We start from the raw sequence: 22,392 nt of genomic DNA on the forward strand, positions 1-22,392 counted from the left end.
CGCAGCGACGTTTTTCCAACCCCCACAGAATGAGTCGAAAATCAAAAGGGGTGATTGATGGGTTACTTATCTTCTCAGCGGTGTTGCATTAGGATCACAGCGGGGCTGTTTCAGGAAAGTAAAGGATGGGGACACTTTCTTCGACTAGCTACCCCCTCAACATATCTTATGATATCCACAACAGCTTTCTCCTTTTCTATTAACGGACAAAGGGATTTGAATGCTATCCTTTCAATTCTTAACGATTCAATTCTTCTCTTTTGTTACAGGCCATCAAGAAAATAATAAAACAAAATTCAAGGATATTTCAAATACTAGCTAATGCCCTTATTTTTACGTTATATAAAGCTTTTTCTTGACAATTAAAAATTACATTTGCATTGCAATAGATTTGGGGTTAAGTGCAGGAAATGGAAGTGGGGTGGGTGCAAAGGGAAAAATATCTGCTCTAAGGATTACACCAGTCTTTGTGTTATATGTTGCTCCTTAGGGGGTCGTTATTCACCATCCTTCAGTGTGACAGGTACGCTGTTCAATCTGATTTGAACAGAACTTCTAAATAGGCTTTCACAGGTGGTGAAAGGGGGAAAGAAATATTCTGAACCCAGTTTTAGACACAAAAAGTTTACCTTTGGATGCGAAAAATGGCACGAAATGTTTACGATTTTCCTAACGGCGAACTGGCTAAGCAATGCTTCACACACACACACACACATATTATCAATGAACTCATATTATCAAGTGCAATTGAGATAGCAAATACTATGTATTAAAATAAAAAAAAAGTATAAGTTATTTATAGGGTCAAATTTTGATACTATTGAGTAGATCGTCGGATTATCGATATTTTTCGGAAAGCATTGTCAACATATCAAAACCAAACAATTAAAAATTCAATTAAAAAAAAGATGTCTAAAGTATAACTTGCGATTAAAACAACAATGCAAATTTAAAATACACAAACGACACATTAAACATTGCATATAAAATACGTTACATTACAGCTCGGTATAACATACAGCCTCGCTTTGTTCATGTGCATAACGATCTGTATTCGCTCGAAAAACTTCAAAGAATTGCAAAAACTTGGTGTAGATGTACACATCCATCTATTTTCACTATAAAAAATCAGAGAATTGCACAAACTTGGCATTGCGCATTACCTTGGCTTTGTCTGTGTGCAAGTCGATCTATTTTTACTTAGGAAACATTAGAGAATTCCACAAACTGGGCATTGCGCGCTACATTGGCTTTTCCCATGTACACATTCATTTATTTTCACTAAAAAAATCAGAGAATTACACAAATTTGGCATTGCGCACTGCCTTGCCTTTGTCCATGTGCAAGTCGATCTATTTTTACTTAGAAAACATTAGAGAATTGCACAAACTTGGAATTGCGTGCTACATTGGCCTTGCCCATGTACACATCGATCTATTTTCACTTAAAAAAAATCAGAGAATTGCACAAACTCAGCATAGTGCGCTGCATTGGCTTTGCCCATGTACAAATCGATCTATTTTCACTTAACAAACATCCCAGAATTGCACAAACTTGGCATCGCCCACAACCTCGGCATTGCGCACCACATTGGCTTTGCCCATGTGCACATCGATCTATTTTCAGTTAAAAACATCCCAGAGTTGCAAAAACTCGGCATCACGCTCAACCTCCGCTTTGCGCACCACATTGACTTTGCCCATGTGCACATCCATCTATTTTCAATTAGAAAAACATCAGAGAATTGCACAAACTCGGCATCACGCACAACCTCGGCATTGTGCACTGCACTGGTTTTGCCCATTTACACATCGATCTATTTTCATTTAAAAAACATCAGAGAATTGCACAAACCCAGCATTGCGCACTGCATTGGCTTTGCCCATGTACCTGTCGATCTATTTTCACTTAAAAAACATCAGAGAATTGCAGAATCTCAGCTTTTGCAATCTTCTAGGATCGAGCCAAAAAGAAATACAAAATATTAAAAATAAGCAACTTTAAAACGAACCATGCAAGAAATTTTTTTTCACTTACCCTTTTCAAGAAAAATGTAAAATCTTTTCGAGGGGTTTTATATATGTATATTGAATTTATCTCAGGGGGAAACTCTTTTGGATCCCCCCTCATCTTTAAATAAATTTACTAACGTTTTACACTCCGTTTCCGTAATATATGCAGAAAAAAGGCAAAAACCCACAAGGGGAAAAATACTCGATTAAAAAAGAACCACCATATAAGAACATTCAAACCGCAACAGAATTAACTGCTCAAATTAAAAAGTAAAAATAAAAAAAAAAAATAATAAATAAAAAAATCTGAAATGTTTCAGATTTTAAATTACGTCCAAAGGGGCGTTTTTTAACATTTTGTGTGTTACCTTTCTTTATTAAATATCATGTTCCTCGCACTTAAACCATAAGATCCAGTGCAACAGCAATATCGCAAAATAGTTTTAAAACGAGCATATCTTTAGAATTTCCGATACAGAGACTCACGCGCTGGAGATAAAAATGTTTTTTCTGCACAACGTTGCCATTGCTCGCTTTGAAATCCTTGAGTTTGTTAATCAAAAATTCGTCAAAGTTTTAAAAAATAGGAAATCGATCATATTTCAAATTTCAAATTTGGTCTTCCACATGCTCATATTCGTTGGAGGATTACGTTATTCAAAATTCGATGACTCTATGTACCGTTATTTTATGACAATGTGAGAAATATACATACATTTACGCAGATTTTCATTATTTAATTTCTTCAAATATAATGCAGGACTCTAACATTTTATGGCAACAGTTTGAAAAGTAAACCGACATTTATCCGTCCGACGCAAAATGCCAAAACGAAACTAATAGTCCTTCGGGATTCAAATCCCTTTGGACTAATAAATAAATAAAGCTTTCAGATTTTAAATTACGTCCAAAGGGGCGTTTTTTTAACGTTTTGTGTGTTACCTTTCTTTATCAAATATAATGTTCTTTACACTTAAACCATAAAAATTCTGTTCAACAGCAATATCGCAAAATAATTTTAAAATGAGCATATCTTTCGAATTTCCGGTGCTACTTTGGTAGACGGTTGCACGGATTTTTGGCGATTTACGTTGGCGCAATTGTTGGCGCGCTTTTTACAATCGTCAGCCATCTTGAAAAACGCTGTTGTTAAGTTAAGTATTCGAAACTTAAAAAGAAATAAATATCGTTAAAAGTAATGGATTATTTTTTTGTTGAAAATGTCGTTTTTTAAGATGGCAGGCAAGTGTAAATAAATACATTTACTATGAGTGTAAAATACTAAAGTAAGGCTATTATTACTTTCATATAGCAAAAAAGAGAATAAAAACACCGCTATAAAAACATTGTGCCAACGTTTAATTAGATTAAAATATTACTGAAATTGAATATCGAATTAAAAACCATCCTACCAACATTTAAAAGAATTAGAATATTTTTAAATTCAAATACTTTAAAATACGTTATATAAAATATAATTAACATTAAAACATATGTGATAATAATTATCTCAGCAATTTTTGAAAATAGTGTATTAATTTTTTAACAAAAATTGAAGTATACAATTATAAAATAAAAGAAAAATATGTACTTACATTTTTTTGAGTAATTTAACCTCTTGTTTATTGATAAGTACCCAAAAAAATCGAAATCATAATTGAATGGGCTCTTTTAACCATCTTCATCTGTTATCCAAATATCTCGCACTTCATTGAAGAAGCAATTAGCAAGGTCTCCGCCAAAAATTTAAAATAAATTTCCTCTGACGCTATTAACAATTTATAAATAAATCTTTGATTAGGAAAGACAGATTGGCCAAAATAAGGTCTCAAAGAGAAATTTTTTTTATTCCATTACCAATAATTCTTGGTAATTACCAATAACAACATTCATCTTCGAAACGAAGATATCCATTCCTTTTGAAATCTGAGGAATTCGAAGAGATGAATAATAAAATTTTAAAATGGCGCGGTAATGCAAAAATATTCAGTAACCAATCAGGGAGCTGAATACATCCCGCATAGAATTAAAATTATTTAAATAATCATTCATAATAAAAACATTTTTAAAACAAATGCAAAACTAAATTGTATTTTAATATTTAACAGCCATAAATAATGTTTAAAACATTAGATTAAATTTATAGATATTAATAAAACCAATTACTTTTTAAGAAAGGTGACGTCATTGATTATATCATCCACAATATAAAATTATATCAAATATTATAAACACCAAAATTTTTATTTCAAATAAAAATGTAAAATTAAATTGATTTTTAATATTTAGAAGCCATAAATAATATTTAAAACACGGAAGTTATGCATAATAAAACGCATTATTTTTTTAACAAAGTATCGGTTACCATACGTAACTTATCCAGCAATGGGTTGGTTTACCATAAGTTGTATTACTTTCCAAAAGGAAAATCGCCAAAATCCGTGCAACCGTCTACCAAAGTAGCACCGAATTTCCGATACACAGTTTTGCGCTTTGCATGTAAAAATGTTTTTTTCTTTTTTTTTTTTTTTTCACGTAATATATTGCCGTTGTTCGCTTTGAAATCTTTGAGTTTGTTAATCAAAAATTTGTTCAAGTTTTACAAAATATCAATCAGATAATAAAAAAAATTCGAAATTCCAAGTTTGGGCTTCCAGATGCCCATATTAGTTTGGAAACGTATGTTACTCAAAACTTGATGAGCTCTAGGTTTCGTTGTTTTATCACAATGCGAGAAACATTTATGCAGATTTTTCAATATTTAATTTCTTTAAATATAACACAGGCCGATAACATCTAGAGGCAACAGAATAACAACACAGCTTCAAAACATCAGGTTAGCCATGTTGGCGCGTTTATTGCCCATTGAAAAACAATCGCCAAGCAGTGGGCTAAACCGCATTTCAACCATAAACGGAAATTGAAATTCTCTTCTAAGTCCTAAATTTAAAATTTTAATTCCATAAGTAGGAATTTCCGTTCCATTAGCTGCGTATAATTTAAAATCATCTACTTTTGTAGTACATTTAGTCGCAGGAATGAGACTAACATCAGCACCTGAATCTACTAAGAACCGCAGTCCTGTGTTTTTGTCTTTCACAAATAAACGAAACTTGCGGCTGTCGTTGATACCAGCAACAGTAGTAGCCGCTAATCCTGTTGCCGTATGGTGTTTTCCGACTTTTAGTAATGAGACTGGTAAAATATAACAAGCAAGTTAAGAGTATTGGTTACAAGGCATGAAAATAGTTCTGGGTAGAATAAATTTAATACTAAAAATGAGTAATGAAATTAAGATTGCGGAAAGTCAATCTGGTATCATGAGCAGAAGATTTAGGAAAAAAGATAACATTCTGACAATATAGCGTGTGATAAGGTCACATAAAAGAAGAAGAGACTGAAGATTAATATGGACAAGGATGTCTCGTGAGAATAAGCTGAAAATTAATTTTTTTTTAACTTACAAACACGTTTTCAATTGTTGTTAAAATAGTCTTTATTAAAATAATTAAATCGTTGGCAATGTTAAAAACGCAAGCTCGAGAGCCACGAATTGCTCTCGCACGTAAAATGTATAGAATTTGATTTTTGAAATAGATAGGTTTTTCTCTGCAGAATTGTATGTAGCCATTTTTTTTTTTTTTTTTTTTTTTGCGTTCAATAAAATTTTATTATGCTGTGTTTTGTTTTCAACCTGATGTCACAACCCAGGGTTTGCATAGCGGTTTCGGCCAGTACACCACAGCAGTAAATATTAAAACTTGGTGGCAGCTTTTAGGGATTGTTCCTGAGAGTAAATTTAGGATCGAACTTTTTCGCCTGCGAACTTGAGTTTTATGTAAACAGTCAAGACTTTCTTCTCTTCAAGATCGATCTAATTTTGCGTGCAAGGACAGTTCGCTTGGTGAAGCCTCTTCAGTGACAAGTGACAGTGTGTCAGAAGGGAACGCCGGAGGAAGCGTGATCTAGTGCCGCAAAATAGTGAAATTTCCCGGAAGAATATTTAAGTAGTACCAGAAGAGTCAATTGAAGGCGTCTTCAAAATTGGTGAGTACCATTTTTGTGATTTTGGAGAAGTTATGCCAGTTATTCGAGACCAGGCTTATTTTGGATATTGAGCAGGAAAAGGTTGCCTCTTAATTAGCATTTTTTTTATGTACGCTTTGTTTGTAGGCATAGGTATTATCATTAAGTGTTGTAAGGCAATTTGTGTTCAGAATTGTTAGGGAATTATTCAGTTTTGGAGAGATAGACCTGTTGTTGTTTTTGTGTTATTGTATTTCGGGGTAGGTTATTTTTCTTTGATTTTCCATAATGAGTGAGTTTATGAGGAAATTTACTAAAGCTCTGCTATTGGAGTTGCGGAGGAGTTTGAAACAAATGTGTCTCAGGCAAATAGAGTCATAATAGTCATAATACAGGGAAGACCCAATCCTCCTAGTCCCACTGGACCATATGACCATATGACCATAAAGGGTCGACCCCCTCAAGACCACAAAAGGAAAGAAGAGAGAAAAAGAAGCTAATTAACTAAAAATAATTGGAGGTTAATTAACGAACTAAAAATAAGGAAGAGACATACAAACAACGAAGCACAGCACGAAACATTCAAAATCCAAAAACAATTAAAAACCCCACGGGCAAACAGAGTGGCGGAAACTCTCAAGAAACATTCATTCACATGAATTTTCGGAACAGGCACAGGCGGTCCAAAGCCATCGAGGAATTCCCAATTTAAATAACCTGTAGAAGGTCAAACCGAATTCTCCACAATATTACTTTAATAGCATATTATTTGTATAATCATAATTCTATTTAAAATATTAATTTATTTCAAAAATTTACTTTAATAGTCCTACCACTATCTGAATTCAAATGTATTAATTATCTTTAATAATCATAGAAAAGAAGCTCCAAGACTGCCAAAAACCAAAAACCAAACCAAAACCAAAACTGGAAAAACCCAAGATTGCCCTGCATCATATTAAAACCCCAGCAATTACTCCATCAAGAACAGAATATAAGAACAATTTTAAAACTTTAAAATTTCAGAACATTTTAAAATCAAAAACTACAATTTAAAATTTAAGAAAAAATATAAAAATTCCATAAAATTTAAAAATCAAATTCCTGAAACTCAAAACCACCATTGATTTCGATAATTTAAATCTGGTAATCCATCAGGATTCTCAACATCTGCAAGGCCACATCCATGCAACAATCAACCGCATCCCCCCGAAACACCACATGCACAAAACATCCACAATACACCAAATAAAACAATACACAAAAAAATTTCAAAATTTTCGTAGTAAACCTATAAATACTCATAACTGAGAATATAATACATATAATCAAAAGATAAATATACACAATACTAAACAAATATTCCAAATTCAACTCTATTAGAATTAATCAAATTCATTGCACATTTAGAATATGTTTTTAAGATTTCCAAGTTCCATGACTTATCTCCCAAACATTTCTTTCTCAAATTTTCCAGTAAGGAACAATGATTCAAGAAGTGATCTGCGTTACCAACTTGATGGCAATGACCACACAAGTCTGAATTTTGTAAATTAAATCTCGAGAGGTACGCGGGAAATCTTCCATGCCCAGTTAAAAACTGGTTTAAATCAATATTACTAATTGGTCGCATACCATTTTGAATCTTAATAGACTTCAAAAGACCCACGCACCTCTCTGATTCATTCCATCTAGTATTCCAAATATCATCATAAAAATTTTTCATGTTTCTAATTGCATAACTTCTCGAACCAGAAATTTCTATATATTCACAATCATCATTAGTGGTCGCCTCTTTAGCCAGCACGTCGGCCCTTTCATTTCCAACAAAGCCAACATGGGCTTTTATCCAGTGTAAATGAATGCACATATTCTGCATCAAAAATTTCAATAGACATTTAATATCAAATATTAATAAATTAGTAGGACGGGCCGAGGTCAAGGATTGAAGCAAAGACATACAATCAGTATATATATGAATAGAATTAACACAAGTCAAATTTTTCTTAACCCATTGAAGGGCTTTAAGTAAAGCACAGCATTCCGATTGAAATACAGAATTATAATTATTAAGCTTATATTTTTTATATTCAATTTCAGTTCCATAATGATAAATCACAAATGCTGCACCCAATTTATCATCTTGCCTGGACCCGTCAGTATAAATATCCAATTCTCCAATTATTGGAGTTTACAATCAAATTCAAAAACACATAAATCAGAAGGATGTACCAAAATATTATTAATTCTTTCAAACATATGCCTTGTAATCAAAATATCTTTATACAATTTAAAATCAAGTCTACCAGTTCTGAACAAAAATTTTTCAAAATATAATTTATATAAAATTGAAAGAGGCGGCGTGCCGGCTAGAACGCAGAGCACCTCAGTTGAAACAGTACGGAAACATCTTGTAATCATTAAGCACCAGCTCCTCTGTATCGCATCGAGTTTGTTCCTCAACCTGACCAAATCCCCGGCTCTGGATCCCCAGGCACCAATTCCATAGAAAACTCTAGGGATAATTACATTATTCAAAATATCTTTAAGAATGCATGATTTGTTACAAAGTGTCTCACTAGAAAAAGATCTCATGTAAAACATTAACATATCATCTGAGAGCCGATGAATTGTTTTAAAATGATCTGCGAAGGTCAACTTGCAATCAATTTTGACTCCCAAATATTTAATAACATCAACGAACTTTATTCTTTTTCCTTGATATCTAAATCGTGGAGCTCTCACTTTGATCCCAGCCCGCGGGAAAATGATTGCAAAAGTTTTTTCTAAGTTCAATTCAAGACCCTCGCCGATTCTCCAGTTTTCCAGTTTTAACATAACATTCTCAAATGATTTCTCGAGTTTTTCCAATGATGCACCATACATCAGAACAGCAAGATCATCTGCATATGCAATAAAGTTAACATCACTGGGGAATTCCAAAATAAGAAATTTGTTTAATATGATATTCCAGAGCAGGGGAGCACTGCAGGAGCCCTGCGGACAACCAATGAAAATCTCTAGTTCTATCTCTGCAGTTTCATCCTTAAAAGCATTAAACAAGATTTTGCGATTGTTAAAATAACTCCTATAACATTGAATCAAATTCCTTGGCAATTTAAGGTTAATCATGGTTTGTAAAATAGAGTTCCAGCACACTGAATCGAATGCAGACGAAACATCCAAGGACAGCAGCACTACGGGATGCGAACTCTTATAGCTTCTAATAAAGTCAATAGTATCATATAATGTATCATCTGTAGAACAGCCAGCTGTGAAACCATACTGTCGCCGACTGAGCATCATTCTACTATTCAGGTAAAACTTCAATCTCTCAACCAAGATTCTTTCATACACTTTTCCAAAAACACTCAAAAGTACAATTGGTCTATATCTGTCATTCTGCTTTGGAATTAAAACAACTCGACCGATTTTCCAATTTCTTGGAAACACATAAAATTTAAAACAGTAATTAAAAAGCAATATAAAAATATCCAGATATGTAAAAATTAAAATCTGAAAAATATAGGATTAAAACAGTCCTGGCCCGGAGCGCTTCGACGCCTCATTTGTTCAACTGCACTTCTTATTTCTGCCTCTGTAATTACAGCGTCATCCAATGGACAATCAGAAATTCTATCCTCATCTAATGAAATATCCCCAGGTGCTCCCAATTTGAGTGATTGCGAAAGCTTCTGTCTATTGAGTTCAATCAAATTGTCAACGTGCTGAGGATTATACAGAGCAACAGCACGTCTCACTTTTTTAGAGGCAATTCGATAAAAACCATCATAATAATAAAGATTATTAAGAAAAAATTTCTTCTTAGTTTCAAATTTTGTCTTCCGAATTAGACGTTTATAAGTTGCCAATTCTTTTTTATATGCAATTTTCCTTTCATTACGTATATTGTCCGCTAAATTCAAAATTTGCGAACTTTTCCTCAAAGCACGTATCCGGCGTCGCATACAAGTAAGTTGTGGAGTCCACCACGAAATCTGCCTACTTCCCTTTTGTTTTGTTTGTAACTTCTTTTTAACATCGATAGACAGATCCTCAAAAAATTTTTCAATACAGTTTTCAATTGTATCAGAGTCCTCACACTTCAATAAATCTAATTTAAATTTCTGCATTATCGGAGCAATTTTATAACAATATCTTGTAATCCGGTGGACATCTCTTGTTAAAACAATCTAAGGAGCACAATGAATATTTTCATCATAATTCAACTGCAAATAACGATGATCACTAAGACTCTCATCCATCAGAACTTGCAGAGCTCCAGAATTGATAGACAAACCTGGTGAGGTCATAACAAGATCAGTCCATCCCTCACCGATGGTAGATTTGAAAGTTGCAGGAAAACTCAAATCATTTAGTAAAATTATATTATTAGAGACGATAAAGTCAAATACCAATCGCCCTCTTGCATCAATATCTCCTGCGCCCCAGCTTGGATGTTTAGAGTTAAAATCACCGGTAACAATGAATTTATTATAATTTTTCATCACAGATTCCAGTTGAGAGAGATATTCCTCTGTGTTCTGCCGCAGAGAAGTAAACTGTAATGATGCCCAGTCTGCCCGAAGACAAATAAATAGAAATAGCTGTAATAATATCAGTTTCATGGTCTCGTGTGAAATCAACATCTGGTTTAGTTACTATAATTCCCGTTCTTCCTCCACTATTATATGCGGATCTCCATTCAGGATTTTGAAAAGCCAATTCATTCTGTACCGCATAGGGCTCCTGCATACAAATTATTTCAGGAGAGGAACCAATAATCTCTTTAAGTACTTGGAGCTGGGCTTGGGCGAGTGCGCAATGATTTAAGTTTATACTCAAAATTTTCATACCAGACTCTTTCATGATTAATCTCCAAAAAACAAATATATTATAAAAATTCAATAAAATTACAATAAAATTTTACAATAAAATTGAATAAAATTCAATAAAACAGAAAAAACAGAAAAACTTGGAACCCAACCACAAATAATCAAAAAAGTTTAAAACTCACAATCAATATCTAGATGATCCTTCAGGAAATTTAACTCACTCAAGTAACATGGACAATTTTTATCCATGGCATTATGTTTCATATCAAAGTTAGTCTGAAATTTTTCATTAGAATAAGTACAATTAATGCAATTAAATTCTTTACTACTGCATTCTTTACTCAAGTGAGCCCCCGTACATTTGGAACAGCAAATTTCAGCTTGACAATTCTTTTTGGAATGACTAAACGAAAAACATCTTGTGCATTGTCTAGGTCTAAGAAACAGTTTTAGGTCATAATTTCTCCAACCTCAGTTAATACCTCTTGACAGTAATTGATCTTTCTGGCAAGAAGCGCTCACTAAGAATACTCTATGACTATGATTCCGATTTCTTGTTGGTAAATTGAAAAGAGGTCTAACGCAGTCTCCGGAACACAAACAATTTCTCTTTAAAAGAATTCCCGATTCCTCATTTGTAAAACTATTATCAACATCGTATACAATCACACGAGGCTTTATAAAGCGTTTCCTCCTAATAATCAAATTCTTTTGTAGGCCTTCATCATCAGCAATTGCTCTTTCCAGCCTCTTAACTTCCTCTCTATCTCCCAATTTCAATCTCAATTCACCTCTTTCTCCAAATGAAGACTTTTTAATATTAATCCCAATCTCTTCCGGTTTAAACTTACCGCAAATTTCATCATATGCGTTAATATCTGGAACCGCAGGTTTAATTACTGTCTCATCCAATCCTTTAGCCGTGACCTTAGCATATGCAGGAGATCCATCTCCGTGCAGTTTCTCAAATTCGGAGGTCATTTCACTTCTCATTTTCATAATCACTTCTCTCAAAGCAATTACTTCATTAGAATTTTCACATCCAACACACCCGGTAACTTGAGAGTTTTTCCTATCTCCAAGAACTCCAGCACAAGTCAAAATCATGTTTAGTCCATAAGTCAATTTGTCAGTTAAAGTACATCCAATTTTACGCTGTGCTTTGATTTTATCGACAACTCTATGTAAACTATTAACGATTTGCACAATGTCCCTTTCTTCATCTTCAGTTGTATTAACCTCATCTTCTATTTTATCATCTGCATTAGGCATAATGAAATTATATTAAGTGGCCGGGCTCCAAATATAATGTATTAAAAACACATAAATACAGTTAAAAACATCCAATTGCAATCTTTTATCAAAACTCCGCACACTCTACATACAGACAGTTTAAAAAAAATAATAATATACGAATTTATAACACTACAAGAATTTACAAAATTCTAAATACGCAGAATACTAATTTGCAATCCAACTACATTTAAAGCTTAATAAAAGCAAATAAAAAATATATGTTTGCACAATGCACGCTATACAATCGTGCTATGATAAATTTAAAAATCTCTAAAAATCAATAAAATACCACAACATTCAAAATTTCCTATTTAAATACATCAATATTACATAAAAGTAGCACAATAAGCAAATAAACAAAATCCCACAATAAAATTCCATAAATATTCAAAAATGGCCTAAAATACTTTTGAAACAGGCCAAAAAACATTCAAACATGCTTAAAATTGACTTCTACACAAAAATAGAAAAATCGATCAACGGGCCGAAAGTTTCATACGCAGGTGCACCAGTTTATCAATTAGTTACTCCTAGAAAACATAAAAAACAGTTTCAAAAGATTTTTCCACTTCGTAATAAGACTTGACCGGAAGGTGCAAAATACAAGGCTTTCAATTGTCAACAATCGGCATCCATTAAAATCCAACACCACTCAAAGTTTTAAAACACGTATTTCTTTAAAACCAAAAGAGCTAGAGCCGTCCTTTTTCATATATAGTTAGAGTAAGTAACAAGGTTTCTAAATATACAATCAGAAGTTATTTACACATAATATGTAAAAAGATATAAAGGAAAAAAAAATAGAGTAAGAGGCAAATAGAGTAAGAGAAATTAGACAGGCTATTCTAAATGCCAAGGACAAGAAGCTGCGAAAGAATACGCGGCAAGAATTTGGGCTGCGGCTGAGCAGAGAAAAGCAGAAGAAATAGCCGAGCAAGAGAGAGCAGAACGGGAACGTGAACAAGAGAGAGCGGAACGGGAACGGGAGCGAGTTTTTGAATTAGAAAGGTTAAAACTCATGAATGTGGTTCAGACTAATAGCCTAGCTTCCACGGTTTCTAAAGTTGAACAATCTAGAGGAAAAAAGGTTAATTTGAAAGACCTAGTACCGCGTTTTGAACCGAGTAATATAGATATTTCATTATTCTTTAAGCTATTTGAGAAACAAGCTCAAAAAGAGAACGTTAATGAGATTGATTGGGTCTCGCAATTGAGTCCTTTATTGCCTTACGATGTAGCCCAGTTAATAGTGAAAAAACCAGCGAATAAAGGCGATGATTATCAGGATGTTAAGAAATTACTCATGCAGAGATTCAAGCTTAGTTCTTCGGCACTAAAAGCAAAATTTGAAGAACATTCTAGAAAAAACGGAATGTTATGGGCGGATTTAGTGTATGAATTGAGAGTGAATTTAGAGAATTGGTTGGATTCAGTAGAAGTTCAAGTCTTAAGGAACTTATGCTCACTGAGCAAATTAAGCGGCGAGTCCCTCTAGAAATAAGAGAGCACTACTTAGACAATTGGGAAGAATTTAAAACAGCTTCCGTTTTAGCAGAGAAATGCGACAAGTATGAGGCTTTGCGAAGAGATATGAGGAAGTTAGAACAGAGAGCGAGGTTAAAGAAACCATTTGAGAAAGATAGAGAGGGGTATATAAATTCTAACTGTAATTATAATCAGAAAAGTAGTGGTCATCAAAGAATTAAATCAGAGGAGCATAGAAAAATGGAGGCTCCTAAAAAAAGGCAAGTTTTCAATGAAGCAGGTTTCGAGAAACAGCGGAAAATAAGGTGTTAACCAATGTGGAAAGGACGGAAATATCCGACCTAACTGCCCATCGCTGGAAAAGAATAAGGCTAATCTGGTGAATAATCTAGGAACGGACAGTTTAGGAAAATGTTTTGAGCCGTATTTCAAGAAAGCATTAATTAATGGGATAGAGAGAGAATATCTGAGAGATACTGGAGCTGGAATAGATCTGTGTAATAGTACTTGAATTAATATTAGTGACTTATTAGGGGAAAAAACTGTATGGGTAAAAAAGCCTTTGGACAAAGAATGTAAATGTTTACCTTTGGTGAAAGTCACCATTGAAGGTGATTTTGGTGTGGTCACCGCAAAGGCAGCGGTTACTCCGGTAGAGTTAGATAAAGAGTACTATTTGTTAGGGAATAAAACTGCACAGTTGATTGAAGAAATTAGGGAACGACCGGTTCTCTTGAATGCTGTGGAGACTCGTAGTCAGGCGCATGCGCGCAGGAGTTTAGAGAGAGCGAGTGCAAAAGACTTAGATTCCAGATCGGAAGAAAAGAGAGAGATAGAAAGTGAAAGGGCCGTCAAAAATGAGCATTCGGAAGAAAGGAAGTTAACCAGTAATACGGAGGAGCACATTAAAATTCCAGACATCAGTTTAGAGGAAAGGTCTCTCCTTGCGGATGTTTCGCCAGCAGAATTCTCGGAAGCACAAGCAACAAAAACTCATGATAATGTTCAACACCAAATAAAATTTATTATATCGCATACTGAAGGAACACAAGTTCTGCAGAATTCGATATTCGAAAAACCCACTTCTATCAAGACGTTTTCTTCTGAGAAATTGCTTCCAAATAACCTTGCTGTAAAAATGATGTTCAATTATAATGCTGAATCAAATGCATATGCTATATGGCGTGCAATGTATAAGGAGACATTACCAGCTGTAACAGCTTTAAATAATATTAAAATCTTGTAGTTTAAATAATTTAAATAGATGAACATTAAGGTATTTGTGAATGGCAATATTTGAAACCAGATTCGAGTGCCTCGTGCGACTCTCGCACGAAGAATGTAATTTATTTTTAAATGTTAGAATATGTTTTCTCTTCTAGTTTGTATGTCGCCATTTTGAGTGCTAAATAAAGTTTTTTCTGTGTTCCATCATTGGAGTTGCTTCATATTGCCAAAGAAGTATCACAGTCATAATTATTTTGGAGGCACCGACCGAGATCGAATAATCGTGCGTATTTTTATTTTATTAGTTCATCACTGAACGTAATATTAGTGATACCAGATTATTACTTCCTGTTGATATTAAATTGCCTTATTTTATTAGTTCATCACTGAACGTAACTTCCTGTTGATATTGAATTGCGTTATTGTATTAGTTCATCACTGAACGTAACTTCCTGTTGATATTGAATTGTCTTATTTTATTAGTTCATCACTGAACATAATATTAGTGATACCAGGTTATTACTTCCTGTTAATATTGAATTACTTTATTTTATTAGTTCATCACTGAACGTAATATTAGTGATATCAGGTTATTACTTCCTGTTAACACTGAACTGCCTTATTTTATTAGTTTATCACTTGAACGTAAACTTAGTGATACCATTTTAATGCCGTTTCTACTAGAGCTCAAAAAAAAAAAAAAAAAAAAAAAAAAAACTAAAATAGCTGAAGAGCAGATCTTGGAACCGATGAAGGAAGAAAATAAAGCATCCAGAGATGTATTTGAAGAAGAAGTTAAATCACCAGAATTAAACGTGGAAGATGTTCACGAAAATTTGAAAAACGATAAAGAAATTAATATTGAGAATCATTTTGCAATGCAGCGTTATCATCATCTTTCGGCTTTTGATTTAATATCAAAGACGCTACTAATAGACGAAGAAAACAATTGTCGAAAGTAAATGACAATTGAATATTTTCCGAAAGGCACAGATGAACTGAGGAAAGGTTTTTCTGTGAATTATAGCCGAGGAACTGGTCCAACATGGAAGAGATCTAGGCGCCGTCAAGGAAAAAAAGAAAGACTAATTTGAACACTGTCCATTTTTCTTCCTATTTAAATGTGGTGTAAAAATATTTGTTTAAAACTTAAAAATTTTGGCCTGAAGTTTGAAAACTTATTAGAGAAGTTACCTTTTCTCTTTAATCAAATGAGCAAGCCGAGCTTATAAACTTTCGAAATTTACAGAACTTTTCCCTTCGGTAAAAGTCTCTCCGTTGGGGGAGAGGTTGTAACAGCTTTAAATAATATTAAAATCTTGTAGTTTAAATAATTTAAATAGATGAACATTAAGGTATTTGTGAATGGCAATATTTGAAACCAGACTCGAGTGCCTCGTGCGACTCTCGCACGAAGAATGTAATTTATTTTTAAATGTTAGAATATGTTTTCTCTTCTTGTTTGTATGTCGCTATTTTGAGTGCTAAATAAAGTTTTTTCTGTGTTCCATCATTGGAGTTGCTTCATATTGCCAAAGAAGTATCACACAGCCATTGGCGAATTTTCTTTGGATGAACTGACGATTTTACTGATCAAACACCTCTGCTTCCTGGTGCCTTCATTAACTATCGACAAGCCCTTCCTGTCCGTCTTCTATGTGATGGATGTGGTAGAAGTATGACTCTATTTCTTCTTATGAAGAGATACAATTGCAGTTTAAAAGAATATTTGAAAATGATAGATGTTTCTGGTCACACAGCATTGCTACTGTTTACTCAGCTTTTGGAAGTTTTAGTACACTTGCTTCAAAATGATGTTACTCATCGGGATTTACATACTAACAATATTTTATTAGATTTCCAGTATGGACTCTCCTTTCCTAGGCTTGCTATAATTGAATTAGGGTGCTGTCATTCAGGCCTCTATTTGGTCTACAATTCATATGATTCTGAGAAAGGTGGAAATATAGCATTAATGGCACCAGAAGTCGTAAATGCTGAAGCGTGTCCTATCTCCGTGATTGATTATTCGAGATCAGATCTATGGACAGTAGGCACTTTAGCATATGAAATATATGGAGGAGCCAATCCTTTTTCTTCTGAAAACTCTTGTTTAAAAAATGATTTTTGTAGTGTTTTGGAATTATATTTTTGCAGATTTAAAATTGTTTGCATTGTGTGTTTCTTATGGTTAGAATCAAATGTTTTGTGTTACGTATTAGCATTTTGTAAACTGAAAAGGTACTTTGTGTAGATTCAAAATTTAAATCTTTTTGTTGTATTTTTGCGTTTATGTTGTCTAGAAATAAGTGCAAGGTAATGAAACTGGCTTCTCTATTATCACATAAATGGTTACCACTTGTGTTTTGAAAGCAGTGAAATGTATTTATAATTTTTCCTTCCATAGTCAAGAAAAATTTCTTTATGAGGGGAGGAGTTGTGATGAGGTCACATAAAAGAAGAAGAGACTGAAGATTAATATGGACAAGGATGTCTCGTGAGAATAAGCTGAAAATTATTATTTTTTAACTTACAAACATGTTTTCAATTGTTGTTAAAATAGTCTTTATTAAAATAATTAAATCGTTGGCAATGTTAAAAACGCAAGCTCGAGAGCCACGAATTGCTCTCGCACGTAAAATGTATAGAATTTGATTTTTGAAATAGATAGGTTTTTCTCTGCAGAATTGTATGTAGCCATTTTTTTAGCATTCAAAAAATTTTATTATGCTGTGTTTTGTTTCCAACCTGATGTCACAACCCAGGGTTTGCATAGCGGTTTCACCACAAGGTAATTAAAAGTCTTAAAAATATATGGAAACATAAAAAATTTTACATTTAAAATTAAGGCCTTCTGAATCAATCATTAAATTCGAAAATAAGCGCCGTTAAAGGTACCTAGGAAATAATCAACATATACGTAGTAAAATAGCTGGAATACCAAGAAAAATTTAACTAAAAATTCGTTAACAGAAACCTTTGGAAAATCAATAAAAGATAATCTCTTAGTTAAGTGTGATGGTATCTTATCAACTAAATGAGGAATCCTAACACACTTCTTATCTGTTAGACTCCACTTTACAAGCTTCTGGTGATACCATGCATGACGTAGCTTCATTCCCGCTAACGTCACTGACTACGCCCGAACCTACACCACCCGCGTGCGGCAGAACTCTTATATTCTATCTACAGCTGCCTTTATCCTTCATATATTAAGTAACTCTCTTACAGCACCTCAAGTCACCAGATCCAACAATTTCCCAGATGCTCTGGCATTTTCACCTTTTCAACTGGTTTCACACATAGTTAATATTTATTCTAAATTTCTAGCACTCTCCCATCTTCAAAAATTTTTAATCACTGTTTACATTATTTTTTTTCACTTTATGTTTTGCAAAATTAAAAAAAAATACCCAAATTGTTCGGTAAGGGGTAGGGCCTTCGGCCTAGGTACCCTGGTGCTAGCACCTTCTACCGTGAAACCGATGCGGGTTTGGATGACGGAAGATTGAAACATTGCCAACAGTTACTATTTGCAAGACGCCGTAGATTACTAACGGCACGACAGCTGGCGTCGCATTTCTCTGCTGCTACAAAACTTCCCAAATCCCGCCAAACTGTGTCTTGTGGACTGCAAGAATATGGGCCTGTGGTTTGTTTTCCTTTGCCCTCGTCGTATGTCGCAACCCGGTTGAATTGGGTCCGTGAACTTCGCAGTGAGATAAAAGAGCAGTGGGTGTTACAACTCGAACGCGAAATGATCGAATGTTTCTCTTCTCCCAGTGGCAACGACGAGTCGAAAAACGAACTTGGAAGAGAGCAATCGCGCACTCGGTTTCTCTTAATAGCTTAATAATTCTCTTAATAGCTCTCTTAATAGAATTTGATACGAAGGGTGGATAAACCCCATCTTTTGATTTCAAATTAATCTCGAATTATGTATATATTGTATAAGATGTGTGTAAATAAAATTAATTAAGACTTAACTGAAGTAGTGATTTGAATCGAATATACAAATCGAAAGCTCTCCCAAATAGAACTATGGATTATAGAAATAACATATTTTTAGTGGTGCCTTCACCAAGGGACTTTTGGATTAGAATTTCGAAGATTAGCAGATGGATTACCTTTAAATAGGTAAGCATTTCCTTTTCCTTTGAAAATTTGAAAAAAACTGAGTTTCAGTATTGTGATTAGTCAATTTTAAACATGGAAGCTTTAGACAAACTGAAGCAGAAACGTATGAATGAACGCAATAGCGTTACGAAATTAATTACAAAAATAGAATCTTTGTTATCAGAAAATATGGAAAACACAAACATTGAGGAATTGCAGGAGATGAATGAAAAAATTCTCGAAAGAGAAAACACGTTGAAAATGTTGAATTCACAAATCGAAACTCAGTTAAAAGATGCTAAAGAATTTGAAAAAGATAATTCTGCAAGTGTTAATACAGTGAACAAATTATGTCTGCAAAGTTTAGAATTAAAATAAGATTAAATAAATGTAATGAAAATTTGTCTGTCAAAAATGAGTCAGATGCAAATTCTTTGAACACTTCTGTTTCTGAAATAAATGTATCGTCATCGGCTATGAAATTGCCAAAGTTAAATATTCCAAAATTCCCAGGAGATGCAGGAAAATGGTTAGAATTTTTTAACACTTTTCAAGCTGCGTTTGATCAGAATAAACCGTTAACCAAGATTGAAAAATTCGTATACGTGAAATCATTATTGATATGGCAAGCATATAATGTTGAAGGATTTCAATTAACCGAACACAATTACGATTCGTGCTTAGAACTTTTAAAAAGAACGATTTGGAAAACCAGAGAAAATTATAAAATAACATATGAATAATCTTTTGGACATAGAACCTGTTAAAATTTCTAACTTAAATGCCCTAAGAAGATTACGCGACGCTTGTGAAATAAACATTCGAAGCTTAAGTAATTTAGGAGTAACTTCAGGTTCGTACAGACACTTTTTAAATCCGATATTATTGAAATTATTGCCTCATGATTTGATTCTCGAATATCACCGAAAGCGTGATCCTAAAAAGAAATCTGATGTTACAGGTTTAATTGCTTTTTTGAAAATCAAAATTGAATGCCGTGAACAAACGTACGCAGTTAACAAACCGGAACCGAAACTCGTTCCATTGAACCGAAAGAAAAAACACTTCGACAAACACAAAAGTAATTATAAATAAACAAACAATAAGTTTAACTCTAAAGTTAACCCCTTCGTCGGCGGCAGAATTATTAGCTCCTGTAAAAGAAGAAAACTGTATTTTTTGCAAAAATAACACACATAATAGTGAAAAGTGTAATATGAGTGTAAATGAAAAACGAAATGTACTGAGATTACAAGGTTGATGTTATGTTTGTTTGTCTCAAGGTAATCGATTTTCCGATTGCTCTGAGAAAAACACTTGTGTATACTGCACAAAAACATAATTCAAACCTTTGTTACAAAAATGAGAAAACACCCTAAGCATCGCAATCAAAAGATGTAGAAAATTCAGCGTGCGATCACATTCGCATCGGTAGGAATAAAATATTTTTACAGACGGCTACAGTAGAACTTAAAAGTAGGTCACGCATTAGTTCGTTGTTTACTGACAGCGCTAGTCAACGCTCGTATATTCAGAAACGTCTGTCTAAATAACTGGGATTAAAAGTCGTGTGAAGGGAAGAAATAATGATTCATACTTTAGGATCTCAAGTGCCTACCAAACAGAACTACGCGCAAGTAGAAGTAAAAATAAAAAAGATTTTCGATAACCAGGAATTAATTATTCAGGTTTTAGAGACTGATGAAATATCGATTGCTGAGCTAGATTATCCTCCGCAAAATATTAAGGAGTTGTGAAAAGGTTGGGAAATAATTTTAGCGGATGTTGATCACGAATCTTTAGATAACAACAACGTATCTTTACTCACTGGAGCTGATAATTATTGGAAATTAGTAAAGGATTAAATTGAACATTTGAACTCAACATTAGTTACAATGGAAACCAAAATGGGTTGGATTTTAATGGGAAAACTGTTTGATCGTATTGAAGATAAGGAAAATGTGATTCATGCCGTCGCAGTGACTTCTTTATTAATTCACACATCGAAGATTGAAAATTTGTGGAAATTCGAGAACCTGTTGAAACAAAATGCAGAAAGGAAATGGAAATTGCCGTATTGAATCATTTTGACAAAACTGTTACCTTTAAAGAGGAAAGATATGAGGTTCAGTTGCCTTAGGTAGCAGAAAAGGACTGTTTAAGTCAAAATTTAGATATTGCTGGACAGCGTTTAAACAGTACGATACACCGGTTGATACAAAAGCGCAAATTCAAGGATTAGGAAAATGTTTTCACAGATTGGTTAAAGGAAGGAATTATAGAAGAAGTCCCTGAACACGAAATGAATAATTAGTGTCACTATTTACCACGTAAAGGGGTATTCAAAGAAACTTCGACCACAAAATTGCGACCGGTATTCGATGCTTCCTGTAAAGACAAAAATTCGCGCTCATTTAATGATTGCCTAGAAAAGGGTCCAAATTTGCTGGAACAAATTATTCCTATAATTTTAAGATTTCACAAGAATAGAATAGGAGTTATTTCAGAAATAAGAAAGGCTTTTTTGCAAATGTCAGTGAATAAGAGTGATCGAGATTTCTTACGATTTTTACGGTGGAAAGACGAGCAAGATCATAACTCACGCAGTCCAAAACCCCTTTGCTATACTATTACCGAAATAAATTTTAATACATCCTAATTGGAAATTTCTACCCACTCTGATGCTGATACCTCTTTGCGGGACACCGCCCACACGGATACCATCTTGCCTCGCAATAAAATAGTAATGCTGAATGTACTGCACCCATGTCTTTACAAAGTGCGGAAAAGATTCTTGATTTCAGGGGTCTCATTTTTATATAATTTACTACGGTTACAACCGTAGTTAACACAATATTCAAACCAGGACTCATTTCTTTGGAAGCCAAAGCTTCTCTGTGGATCATGCAATGTGTCCAGACGCACTGTGGCAATTTTCGTTTCACAAGTGCTTGAATACTTTGGAATCTTCCGGACATAGAACGGGAACCATCGGTGCATATTCCGACGCAATTTTTCCATTCTATGTTTGCATCGTTCATAAAATCATTTAAGATAGAAAATAATGCGAGTGCTGTTGCTTTGAGTTCTATTGGTTTACAGAAAAGTAATTCTTCTACTACTGACAAATCATCACAAAATCTAACATAGGCAATGAAATGATCATCTTTATTACTATCTGTTGCCTCATCGAGTTGTATTGAAAACAATTTGTCACGTAACTTCGACAAAAGCTGACACTCTACATTTTCAGCTATATCAGCAATTCGACGGGCAACAGTATCATTTGAAAGAGGTATAGACTGCAATTGTTTGGCAAAATTATCTCCAAACATAATTTCTACAATCTCAATTGAGGCTGGCAAAATAAGCTCTTCACCGATGGTGTGAGGCAT

At 33.9% G+C, this 22,392-nt stretch overlaps 1 protein-coding gene across 1 annotated transcript; it reads right to left on the reverse strand.

Moving 5' to 3' along the window:
- Positions 1-21,666: 21,666 nt before the first annotated feature.
- On the reverse strand, positions 21,667-22,392 carry LOC146996025 (zinc finger BED domain-containing protein 5-like). The gene has a single exon (XM_085823048.1). It carries the CDS (start codon positions 22,390-22,392, stop codon positions 21,667-21,669), a length of 726 nt encoding a protein of 241 aa, XP_085679174.1.

The sequence above is a fragment of the Stegodyphus dumicola genome, chromosome 8 (assembly GCF_044657685.1).
Source record: "Stegodyphus dumicola isolate Sdum_Otavi_A_Nest chromosome 8, ASM4465768v1".
NCBI lineage: Eukaryota > Metazoa > Arthropoda > Arachnida > Araneae > Eresidae > Stegodyphus > Stegodyphus dumicola.